Source organism: Mastigoproctus giganteus, chromosome 1, assembly GCF_048544385.1.
Source record: "Mastigoproctus giganteus isolate SK-2022 chromosome 1, ASM4854438v1, whole genome shotgun sequence".
Lineage (NCBI taxonomy): Eukaryota > Metazoa > Arthropoda > Arachnida > Uropygi > Thelyphonidae > Mastigoproctus > Mastigoproctus giganteus.
The window spans coordinates 135,185,104-135,197,884 of NC_143575.1; the positions used below are offsets into that span (position 1 = coordinate 135,185,104).

General features: G+C 38.6%; 1 protein-coding gene across 2 annotated transcripts in view; it reads right to left on the reverse strand.

Annotated features, from left to right (window-relative positions):
* The window catches only part of Col4a1 (Collagen type IV alpha 1), a 1,206,096-nt gene that overhangs the window by 67,051 nt on the left and 1,126,264 nt on the right, over positions 1-12,781 (reverse strand). For both annotated transcript variants that reach the window (XM_090374514.1, XM_090374509.1), the window contains exon 35: positions 5,033-5,167. In XM_090374514.1, the coding sequence (XP_090230640.1) occupies positions 5,033-5,167 (135 nt within the window). The remainder of the gene's footprint in view (positions 1-5,032; positions 5,168-12,781) is intronic.

Consider the following 12,781-nt stretch of genomic DNA (forward strand, 5'->3'; position numbering starts at 1 on the left):
TTATGGTCAGTGGTTGTGCAGGCAGATATGAAGTTCTCTGAGCAGTGCAGACGGGCTGCAAGAGTAGCTCATGGAGTATTGTCAATGATATACAGGAATTTTTCCAGCAGGGATAAGGAGGTGATTATTCCATTGTATAAGGCGATGGTCAGGCCACACCTAGAGTACTGTATACAGGTCTGGAGGCCTCATTTCAAGAAGGATGTAGAGATGCTGGAACGAGTACAGAGAAGGGCAACAAGATTAGTGAATGGAACAAAGGGGTGCTCTTACGAAGAAAGGCTTAAGTTTTGCAAATTACAGTGTCTGGAGACTAGGCACCAGCGAGGTGATCTGATAGAGGTGTATAAAGCCTTGAATGGTTTAAGCATGCTCAATGCTGATGGGATTCTTCCTCTAGCTCAGAAAAATCACCTGAGAGGGCATAAATTCAAATTGAGGAAAGACAGATGTAGGATAGACGTGTGGAAATTTGCCTTTAGCCAGCGGGTGGTTGGTTGGTGGAACAGACTTCCATCCCTTGTGGTGGAGGTTGATAGCCTAAATAAGTTTAAGGCTCAGCTGGACAGGTATTTTGAACGAACAGAGGGGTGAAGTGGAAGTGGGTTTTTTTTTTTTTTTTGGCTGATGCTGCATAAGCTTGCTTTCTTGCATCAAATGCCTCTACTAATGCTAATGCTAATGCTAATTAGTATATGATTCTTTTTGTACTATCCTAATAGTGTCTTTAGTCTTGTATGTGCTTCTTTTTTTTTTTATTATCTATTTATATTGTTTATTGCTTCATGAAAGTTGTATGGTCCTGAGAAAGTAGACAATATTACTTACGTTACTCCACTGTGAGAGGCTAAGTACAGGTCACATAACAAAATGCTGATTGGCACATTTATCACTATCCAAAAGCTTTTCAAAGTCTACCACTCACCTACGTGAGAATTATCCAAGAAAATAAGAGAAATTCCAGTAGAATCTGTGGCTGCAAACAGTAAATCAATTAACCTCACTCAGACCACAGATTGCCAAGTTACAATTCTATGGAGAAGGGCTCCGGAGGGAGAGACTAACATATATAATTGGAAAGTTGTATGGGACATCAGCTGGAATATTACAAGCTGGCCGTAGTTATTTTATTATTTTTTTTATACCTAATGAAATTAGAAAGCATCAATTTGCAAGTGAAATGGAGGTAGTAATATATGAAGAGAGCTGTTTATAAGAAAAATAAAAATGACAGTGACAAAAAATGGGCGCAAAAATATTGGGAATGTTTTTCAATTTCCAGCCAAGGAAAATTTTCATGCAGGTGAATGTCTCACTCGGAAATATGGACATGAAAGATTTCACAGTATTATTTAATATTTATAGTGTTTGTATTTGTCCAGGCCAAATGAATAGAAATTTATATATTTTTCATTAAAATATATTAATTTTAATGTTTTCTAAAGATTGGCTTGATCTGTTTTGTTGAAATAATGGCAAATTTTCATGCATGCATGACCACAAACTTAAATTTGCCAAGAGATTAAACATTTCATGCTTCTATTTTATATCAACATTTATCGAAAATTTAAACATAATCAATAAACTTTTTATTTCATTAAAAACAATGAGTATTTTTTAGCAGCAAAAACACATTTGCAAAATTTTCAATTATTATTAAACAAATAAAGAACTGAAATTAATAAGCAGTGCAATCTACTGGTAAAAGGTCATGCATTAGTACACTGAAAGCACAATTCAAAACGGCAAATACTTTTTTCCAATAATAAATTTAAAATTTGGGCCCGTCAAGGGATGGGATGCCATTTGTGTTACAAAAGGGAGTGGTACAACGGTCGGGTTAAGTACACTGGAAGGACAGAATTCATGGGATACCTTGTTCCTGGGCAATGCAACACTGTCACCTCTCATCACCGCTAGTGGACGAACTCACTTCTTGGCAGGTATATAGGTACACCGCATCACTGTATTCACGTAGACAGTAATTTGTCAGTATGGATAAACGTTGTGAGTTAACCAACTTTCAAAGTGGGTGCCAGATGCATGGATCACTCTATTGCAGAGGTGGTACAGAAATTGCACTATTCCTTTTTTTTTTTTTTTTTTTTTTTGGTTTGGTAGTTGTTGGCGCATCGGCTTCTGTGGCCATAGTGCACCTCCCAAGGTTTTTGCAGTACTTTGATCCAAGCCCGAGGCGGGAATCGAACCCGCGACCTTTGGGTTGCCAGGCAGGCACTTTACCCACCTGGCTAGCCCGGTCGGCGCACTATTCCTGTTTGACAGTATCAAGAGTGTATCGGGAATATGCCATTTCTGGAATAACATGTCATCGTGAGCAGAGAAAGGTAGTGGATGAATGTGGCCTTCGATATCTGTCTCACATTGTTTCAGCCAACCAGAGAGCGACAGGGGCACAAATTATTGCTGACTTCAACGAGGGAGGTGCCATAAATGTCTCCACCAAGATCATCAGACAATCATTAGCTGCAATAGGTTATGGGAGCTGCCGAGCCACCAGAGTCCCATTGCTAACACCACGAAACAGGACTCTACGCCTCAACTTGGCGAAAGAACACTGGAACTTGGATGTTTGGGGACTGGTCTCCTGGTCCGATTAGTCCTGTTTCCAGTTATTTCGAGGGGAAAGGAGGGTGTGTATCAGGCGGAATCCCACAAAGCTATGCACCCTTCATGTCAACAAGGAACTGTTCGGGCAGGTGGATGGTTGATGATGGTCTGGAGTGTGTTCAACTGGCACACATTGGGACCTCTGGTATGTCTAGATGCATCTCTGAACTGTCCAGGTTATGTGTCTATCCTTGCAGACCATCTGCATCCCTTCATGGTCATTGTGCACCCACAGGGCAATGGATTCTTGCATCAGGACAATGCGCCTCCCCACAGAGCCACGGTGACTAGAACATGGTTCAAAGAGCATTCCGCAGATTTTACCACCATGGAATGGCCTCCCCTTTCAATGGACGCGAATCCTATGGAGCATCCTTGGGATGCTGTGGAAAGGCCCATTTGAACATAATTCTGTCTCATTCCTCCACCCAGGAATGCAACAGAATTATGCGACAAGCATGGATCAATGGAAATACATGGATGGATGAAATACATGCTGCCAGACAGATTATGGTGTTTTGTCAATGATATATATAGAAACTTTGATAGCAGGGATAAGGAGGTGATTATTCTTTTGTATAAGGCCATGGTTGAGTACTGAATACTGTCTGGAGGGCTCACTTTAGAAAGCATGTAGATCTGCTGGAATGGGTGCAGAGAAGGACAACCAGACTGGTGAAGGGAACAAAAGGGTGCTCTTACCTAGAAAGGCTTCAGCTCTGCAAACAAATTGCAGCATCTCAACACCAGGCATGTGGGTAGATCTGATTGAGGTATTTAAAGCCTTGAATGGATTGAGTAAGCTGAATTGGTATTCTTCCACTTGCTGAGACCACACACACATGAGAGGGCATAAATTTAAGTTGAGGTAGGATGGTTGTGGGATAGATATGTGGAAGTTTGCCTTCAGCCAGTGGGTTGTTAATTATTGGAACAAACTTTCATCTGTCGTTGTGGAAGCTGATAGCTTAAATAAATTCAAGGGGAAACTGGACAAACTTTTAGAGGGAATGGATGTGTGAAATTGTTTTTTTTTGGCCGATGCTATATAAGCTTGCTTTCTTGCATCATTTGCCATTACTATTACTTGTTACTGCCTCACAGTGTCAATTTGGATTGTTCAGACAAGGGTGTCCCTTAAAAATCAAAGCTGTGACTGCCATTAACTGCATTCCTGTCTAGATAATCCTGCATTACTTTTTTTAACCAGCGACTCCACTATTTTCTCTGGAACATAAGCCAAGCTCACAGGTTCATAATTACTGACTTCAAACTTTGATCCTCTTTCTAAAATGGGGTTATATTTGCTCATCTCCATTACACAGGAACCTCCCTGCAATCCAAGAATGCTCTCATTTTGCTTACCTCTTGTGCTGCCTCTCTAAATATTATTGGTTACATCCCATCCACCCCAGGAACCTAATTTCCATTTAGCGTCAACAATTTCTCATCCATTTTCCTCTAAGTTATCACAAAATAATTTAGCTCTCTATAATCTGATATACTTCTGGCATCGCTATATCCCTAAAAATTTCTTCATGTGTGAATGTAGATACAACATACATATTGACTATCAGAAACCTGAGCAGGGTCATCAAATGTTATACCATTATATCTAGACAACTAATGGTTTATCCTTTTCCTTCCAATGTTTACATAAATAAAAGGCTATGCTAATTTTATTTGCATTCATTACCAGATTTTTATAATCTGCATTAGCTTGCCAAAACCCATTTTGTGACTTGATTACTGACTAGTTTATACCTACTGTAGATTTCTGTATCTCCTAATAATTTATAAACATCCCAAGCATTTTTCTTCTTTACCACTAGTTTAAGGTCTAAACCTTGAACTGCATCTTTTAGAAAAAACTTCTATGATTACCTCCATGAATATCTCCCATTTAGAACTTGCAGCTGGCAAGATCATTAGCTGAGCCCATTCCATGGAGTTTAAAAACTCAGAGACCACTGTAGTTGCCTTTATGAAGGAAAGCCTGTCCCTTTGCTCTTAACAGTAGTTACATCTTTAAGTCAATCCTATCAATACACTGTGATCACTGCCACCCACCTAGTTGTTCTTTTACTGCATATTCTTAATGCATGAAGGCTGTTATAGGAGTTTGATGGCACATCAGCTGCTTTGGCTATAATGCAATGCATGAAGGGTCACTGCTCTCTCGCTCTCTCTCACATTCTGGTGTAGAAAAACAGTCGGCCTGTAACTTGAGAAGTGTAGATTATAAAATAAAATAAAACTTTGGCTCCAACTGTAAATAACTATGCAGCTTTAGGTGATCCAAGCACTCCCACCTTTGGTATCTAAATATTTTATCTCTGTACAAATCCCAACCACAGATATCCTTTCTTATAAGTTAAATTACTGGATTAAATAACACACATACCAACTTGTCCTTGTTCTCCCGGAAGTCCAGGAAGACCCTGATCGCCTTTTATTCCCTTATATCCAGGCTGCCCCGGAAGCCCTGCTTCTCCTTTTTCTCCTTTTAAGCCAGGAAGACCTGGTAACCCATCTCTTCCTAAATTTATTAAAAAATTAATATATTAACTAAACTAGAGATTATTATAATCAAATTTATGCAATTAATATGCTGAACAAGATTAACATTCTTAATATTAATATGTTTAATTTTAATGCAATTAATATGAATTACTAAATTCAAATTACTAATACATTAGACTGCAGCAAATATAATTTTTGCTTAAACTTCAAACTATATTTGCAGAGAATATGCTCACCATATACTTCCTTCTAATATTTTTGTTCTACTTATTTTTTTGTTTTATGAACGCATTTTAAATATTCACTTTATGGATCCATTTCATATTTGGATGTGTCCATTCCCTGTATTACAGGAATATTAACAACTCATTGACTTATCCTAACCCTATCGGGACTGAAATTGTTGATTTGCATTTTTCATATGTGGACTGTGTATGCATACACATATCTGTTCTGATGATTTCAAATAATATGTCATTTTATGTATGAATTGCCTTTGAAATTTTCCGGTACTTGCCAGAATTAGAATTGCTCTTATCTGTGTTTCCAACTAACAGCAGACATAGTTTTAATAGACAGCAGCATGAAAATAGGTTTGAAAATTGGATGAGGACATCATACCTGTCTGTTGTTGTTGTTCTTGTGTTTTAGGAATTTCAGTGACTTGACTATATTACACCACTGTGTATTATGTCTTGCATATGTATGTGTGTGTTCATGGGATGATCTCAGACGTAAAGAGTAGACCCCCCCTTTTGGGGGGTCTACTGTTTAGGTCTGAGATCAGCTAACTCCAGTCACCAAAGAAGCCTTTTGAAGTTCCTTTAGCTTACTTTAGATTCAAAAGATCTGAAATTTTTTGAAATTCACATCAAGAAAAAAATAAAAAAAAGGGACAGTTTTTTTCAACAGGGGCCACAGACATTTGACAGGCGACCAACTTGTTTTTGTATTTATATAAAAAGTTTTTGGATTTTGTAAATTCTGCTTGCAGTATAGACTGAAAGGACAGAATTTAAGGGATACCTGGTTCCTGGGCAACATGCCACTATCGCTAGTGGACGAACCCACAGCTTGGCAGGTATATAGGTACACTGCATTCATGTAGACAGTAATTCGGTGTCAGTATGGATAAACGTTGTGAGTTAATCAACTTTGAAAGAGGGATGATGGCAGGTGAGTCACTCTATCGTGGAGGTGGTACAGAAATTGCACTATCCTCGTTTGACAGTATCAAGAGTGTATCAGGAATATGCCATTTCTGGAATAACATCTCCTCGTGGACAGAGAAAGGTGGTGGATGAACATGGCCATCGACGTCTGTCTTGCACTGTTTCAACCAACCGGAGAGCGACAATGGCACAAATAACTGCCGACTTCAATGAGGGAGGTGCCAGAAATGTCTCCACCAAAACCATCAGGCAATCATTAGCTGCAATTGTTTATGGGAGCCACCGACCCACTAGAGTCCCATTGCTAACACCATGACACAGGGCTCTACACCTCAACTGGGTGAAAGAACATCAGTACTGGATGATTGGAAACAGGTCTCCTGGTCTGATCCCGTTTCCAGTTATTTCGAGCAGATGGGAGGGTGCATATCTGGTGAAAACCGCACAAAGCTATGCACCCGTCATGTCAACAAGGAACTGTTCGACAGGTGGGCAGTCAGTAATTTTCTGGGGTGTGTGTTCAACTGGCACACGTTGGGACCTCTGGTATGGCTAGACGTGTCTCTGAACTGTCCAGGTTACGTATCCATCCTTGCAGACCATCTACATCCCTTCATGGTCATTGTGTACCCACAGGGCAATGAATTCTTGCAGCAGGACAGTGCACCTCCCCACAGAGATGTGGTGACTAGAACATGGTTCAAAGAGCATTCCACAGATTTTACCACCATGGAATGGCCTCCCCATTCAATGTACATGAACTCTGTAGAGCGGAGCCTCCATAGCCAGGTGGGCAGGAGCGGCAGTGCGTAGCATATGCTTCTTGATTAGACCGGGGTTCGAGCCAGTGACCACCAAATACGGAGGATGCGGAAAGGTCAGGGAATGACCACCGCATATCCCCGGAGCAATATGGCGTTAGTTGCTAATGCTCCTAAAAACCAAATAATAAACAAACTACCCTTTAGAGCATCTTCAAGATGCTGTGGAAAGGTCCATTTGAGCTTTGGATCCTCCACCCAGGAATGTGACGGAATTATGGACAGCAGCGCAGGAAGTATGGATGGAAATACCTGTGGAACGCTTTCATGATCTGGTGCAATTAATGCTTCGCCGTGTGACTGCCCTTATCTGGATGAAACATGGGCCTACCTGTTACTAGGTAGGTATCCAATGATTTCTGTCCACTCAGTGTAGTATACCAATTTATCATGTTCTTAATAGATTTCTGTACTTATTGTATTTAACTTTTCAGTTTTTTATTAAAAAATGCTGTGCTTTTTCATGTTACTAAAAAATAGAAAACTGTTAATTCTGCTGAGAAAAAAAAAGTTAGTCATAAAATCATTAAGCCCACAAAAATACAAAATTACATGTGCACATATATTTGTGCTTATATATTATGTATGTGTGTATAAAAAAATCTAATTTATAAAAAATATTCTGCAGTTAACTCATTATTTATCCACATCCAAAGCTCTTCATGAAAACAATCATAAGAGGTGCAGGGAAGGAACAGCCCTTCAAATATGATAACCTGTTTTCAGCTAATTATTCTAGGGAAAGCCCTAAATAATCCTACCAATACTGAGATTATACTTTATTTAGAAAGTCAGAGAGCTAACTGGAGCATTTCCTTGAACTAGAACCGCACAGACGCCACTCTCTTTCTTTCTCTGTCTCTCTCTTTCTCTCTTTGTGTATGTGTGAACTTCTGGGAAGTAGATTAAACTAATATGGCACTTCTAAATGGAGAAACTAAAATGGGAAAATGTTCAGAGCATAAAAAATAAGCTATCTAATTTTGCAATCTTACTCTTGTCATGATAAGTCTGCATTGCTGAAACATGGTTGGCTGATGATCATCAGAACACCCTTTAACTAATATTAGTGGCTACTTACAGTTTTTTGAATAACAAAGAAAAAGAGAAGCGAGGTGTTTTTACCCTATTAAAAAATGGGCATTACTCCAAATCCAATTATTTTAAAGTCTCAACAATTCAATGAATGTACCTTTGAAAAAGCTCATTTTATAATGTCATAAACTTTCAGCTTCCATCTTCATCTATTTATAGTGCAATTACCATGTGGATGATCATGAATACTACACCTAAACTACTCTCAGTTATTTATGGTAGTTTTAATCTTCCTTTTCTACAGGAAATTAATCTTAGTAAGCAAACTGTAGATCAACTTCATGCTATAAATCTTATAGAAATCAAATTCTTGGCCTTCTTTTTATGAACATTAAGCACTTTTATAAAACTCAATCCATTCTTTCTTTGAATCTGATCTTAGCTGTAACTGACACATTTTATATTCAAAAGATTTAGTCCACATCCCCCCAACAGAACCTTCAGAAATCAGTTTTATTGAAAAACTTTCATTTTCCTCGAGCTTTCTTAATCCTAATGTTGCATTAGTATGCTAGAGTTATTTCCCAGGAACATGTGCTATAAGATGAACCAACCGAATTGGCACCTGAACCTTTTTTTTTTAATTGGCTAAGCTGAAGGCCAACTTCCACACATCTATTTTGCAACCATCCTTCAAAAAAGTAAGAAATTAAAAGATTGCTTTAATCAACACTATAGGACTTGATTCAATTCCAATTTTTGATGTTGTTATTAAGTCTGTATATTTGTTAAACAAATGACTATATCAAAAATATTTTCCTAATAACGAGTCAATTTATAATATTTTTCCCATTCCTAAACTGCCTAATCTCTCTCTCAAAACTAAAAGCTTGCTGGCCTGTAGAAAATGGATATGGTGTATCAATCTTCAGAACAGATAACCTCATCTGTTCTGAGGCATATGTAAAGAATTCTGCTCCCATCAATTACCATATGGACTATAACAACCAAATTCTTCCTGTTATGCAAATTCACTAAATTCAGAAAAGCAGATCACCTTATTACAGATCACCTTTCTGCCACCAAATTCATGCACAATAACTCTACAACTCATTGCATAAGGCAGTGAGCAGGCATCTTGAGTACTGCATACAGGCCTGGAGGCCTCATTTTAGGAAAGATGCAGAGCTGCTGGAATGAGCAATGAGATTGGTGAGGGGAAACAAAGGGGTGCTCTGACCATGAAAGACTTTGGTTCTGCAAACTGGAGCATCTGGAGACTAGGCACCTGCAAGGTGATCTGATCGAGCTGTTTAAGGCTTTGAATGGATTAAGCAACATCAATACTGAGGGGGTTCTTCCTTTTGCTCAGATTATGCACATGAGGAGGCATAAATTCAAATTGAGGAAGGATGGTTGCAAAATAGATGTGTGGAAGTTGGCCTTCAACCAGCGGGTGGTTGATTGCTGGAACAAACTTCCATCTGTTGTTGTGGAAGTTGATAGCTTAAATATATTTAAGGAAGAACTTGACAAACTTTTGGAGGAAATGGATAGGTGGAATTTTTTTTATTTTTGATGTGAAAACATCTTTGGCAGTACCTACTAAATTTTGGACTGTCTGATTCTTAGTCTAGCCAGTACAGTTTCTTCTTTTCTTGACTTTCGTGTGCTAGAAACCCAATTTTCAATATTCGGCTTTATTTGGTATAATTTGCTGGTTGAAGTAGTATGGCTTCTTTTGCTGATTTGTCTGCTGCTTCATTTCCAGCAATCTCTGTATGTCCTGGGATCCAGCAGAAAAGTGTATCCTGTTCATTTCTGGTGCAGTCAGTTAGTATTTGTCGTATGTGCCAAAGGATTGTGTGTTTGGGTGTACCTATGTTTCGCACGGCTTGCAAGGAACTCAAAGAATCTGTATATATTACACTTCTCGTGTAACTCTTACCTTGTACATGAGTTAAGGCTATTTTTATTGCATATAATTCTGCCGTGTATACGCTGCACTCTTTCAGTAGTTGTGTTAAAGTAATATCTGGGAATACAGCTGCTGCTCCCACTAAAGTGTCTGTTTTTGAGTCATTTGTGTATATTGGAATATAGTTGCAGGTGTTTCTTTTTTATTCCATTTTTGAAAGGGATATGTGAATCCCATGGTGGAGGAGTGTGAACTGGCAGGTGTGCTACACTGTCTATTTTAAGGTTATGTGCTGCTAAAAAGTCTTGTAATCTGATTCCCATGGGTTGATTTGCTTGTTGGCGATTCTGGTAGATATTTCTGCAACGTGGATCAAAGAGGGTCTCCCAAGTAGGGTGTCCAGGCATAGATTTTATTTTAAATGTATAGTCCAATGCCAGTTATTGTTGCCTAAAAGTTAAAGGTGGTTCGTTGGCTTCGGCATACAGACTATATATATGGGAGAGGTATGATAGGCGCCAGTAGCCATACGCAGTGCATTATGACGAACTGGGTCCAGCCATTGATCAAACATTTAACTTTGATCAAATTAGTGCTTTGTATAGGTTTAATAAAGAATATCTGTCTGCTCCCCATCCTGTTGATGAAAGGATTTTAAGTATGTTCAGGTGCTTTGTACAGCTTTTATGTAGCTCCCCGATGTGCTCCACGAATGTGAGTTTCTTATCTAAGATTAGCTCAAGAAATTTTGCTTTCGGCTGCTTTGGTATAATCTGGCCTTCTAGTTTTAATTCAGGATCAGGATAGAGATTTCTTTTGTGGCAGAAATGTACACATATTGTTTTTTTGTGTTGACAGTCTGAATCCGTTATCTAGTGCCCACTTACATATATTGTTGATTGCACATTGTAACTGCCTCTCGATTGTTCTCATGTTCTGTGACTGACTAGAGATACTAAAGTCATCGACATAAAGTGCATGTGAGACTGAAGGAGGGAGTTGATTTGTGATCGAATTAATCTTTATGGCAAATAAAGTTGCACTCTGAGCCCTGTGGGACGTCTTCTTCTTCTTGTTGGTAGATTTTGGAGAAAGCAGTTTGTATTTTGACTTGGAAGGTTCTGTTCATAAGGAAGTTCTGGATAATCATAGGATTATCCAGACATTACCTCTGAGTCCAGCATGGTGCATATCTCTTAGGATCAGATATCTCCAAGTGGTATCGTAAGCTTTTTCAATGTCAAAAAATACTGTAACCATATGTTGTTATCTGATAAATGCATTTCTGATGTTGGCTTCTATCCTAACTAGGTGGTCTAGTGTAGACCTGTGATGTCTAAAGCCACACTGTGTGTTTGTGTAGAAGTTATTTTCTTCTAAATACCATATCAATCTCTTATTTATAATTTTTTTTAGTAGTTTTCCTAAAAACTAGTGAGAGCTATTGGTTGATAGTTACATGGGTTTGTTAAGTCTTTGTCAGATTTAGGAAAAGCTAATACTATTGCATGGTGCCATGTGTTTGGAAATACATTTTCTTGGAATATTCTGTTATACAGTTTCAATAGATTTTCAAATTCAGTCTTGTTAATGTGCTTGATCATATCGTAATGTATGTCATCTGGACCTACTGCACTTGGCCTGGCTGTGGACAAAACTTTGTGCAGTTCATTTATTGTGAATGGTTGATTGTAGGGTTCATTACCTTTAGATTTAAATTTAATCTTATGCTTTTCTGCTTTTTCTTTTTTAATGAGAAATTCAGGATGGTATAAGTTTTTTGTGATACCTTTGCAAAGGTCTCTAATGTATTTGCAATAAGGGTAGGGTCAGTCAAACTGATTCCACTGCAAACCAGTACTGGTGACAGCCTATTTTTATATTTATCTGTCATTTTTCTTATTTTATTCCAGACTATATGAGCATTTGCTGTCCTGTTTATTGTAGAAATGAATTGGATCCATGATGCTCTTCGGCTCTGTTTCCTAGTAAATCTTGCTCGCATTCTTTTGTACTGAATCAGATTGTCTGTGGAGGGGTATCTGAGAAATGGGCTCCATGCCCTATTTTGTTGTTTTCTTGTTTCAGTACAATCAGCATTCCACCATATCTTTGGATGGTTAGGGAAACGTGATGGCGTTTTCGGAATTGTTAGTTTGCCTGGTTTCTGTGACATGCTAGTGCAACATTTAATGTTTCGTGCACAATGATATTGGTGTTGAAAATTGCTTTCCTCCCAAATGCTTCGCAGTTAGCTTTATCTATCTTCAGCAGGGAGTCCTGCTGGTATGACTTGGATACTCGCCCACTAGTGTGGAAATTACTGGGTAATGCGTAGGAGTACATATGGTGAAGTCTACTGCTGCAGTGGTCCGAGTTGGAAAGTGGAAGTAAGTGTGGTTACACCTGTTAAGAAGTAAGAGGTTGTGATTATCTAATAGTTGTTCAATGATATGTCCTCTTCTGTTGTAGTCTGAGCATCCCCACAAAGGGTTATGTCCGTTCATATGTTCTTGTCCATACAAGAACTATAAGGTAGTTCTTGTATTAATGCATCTAAATCTTCATAAGAGACATCTTCTGCTTGTGGAATATATACTGAACATATGGTTAATAGGGATCCTGCTGCTATGCAAATTGCTACCACCTCCAATCGGCTACTTACATGCATATTTGTGTTAGTA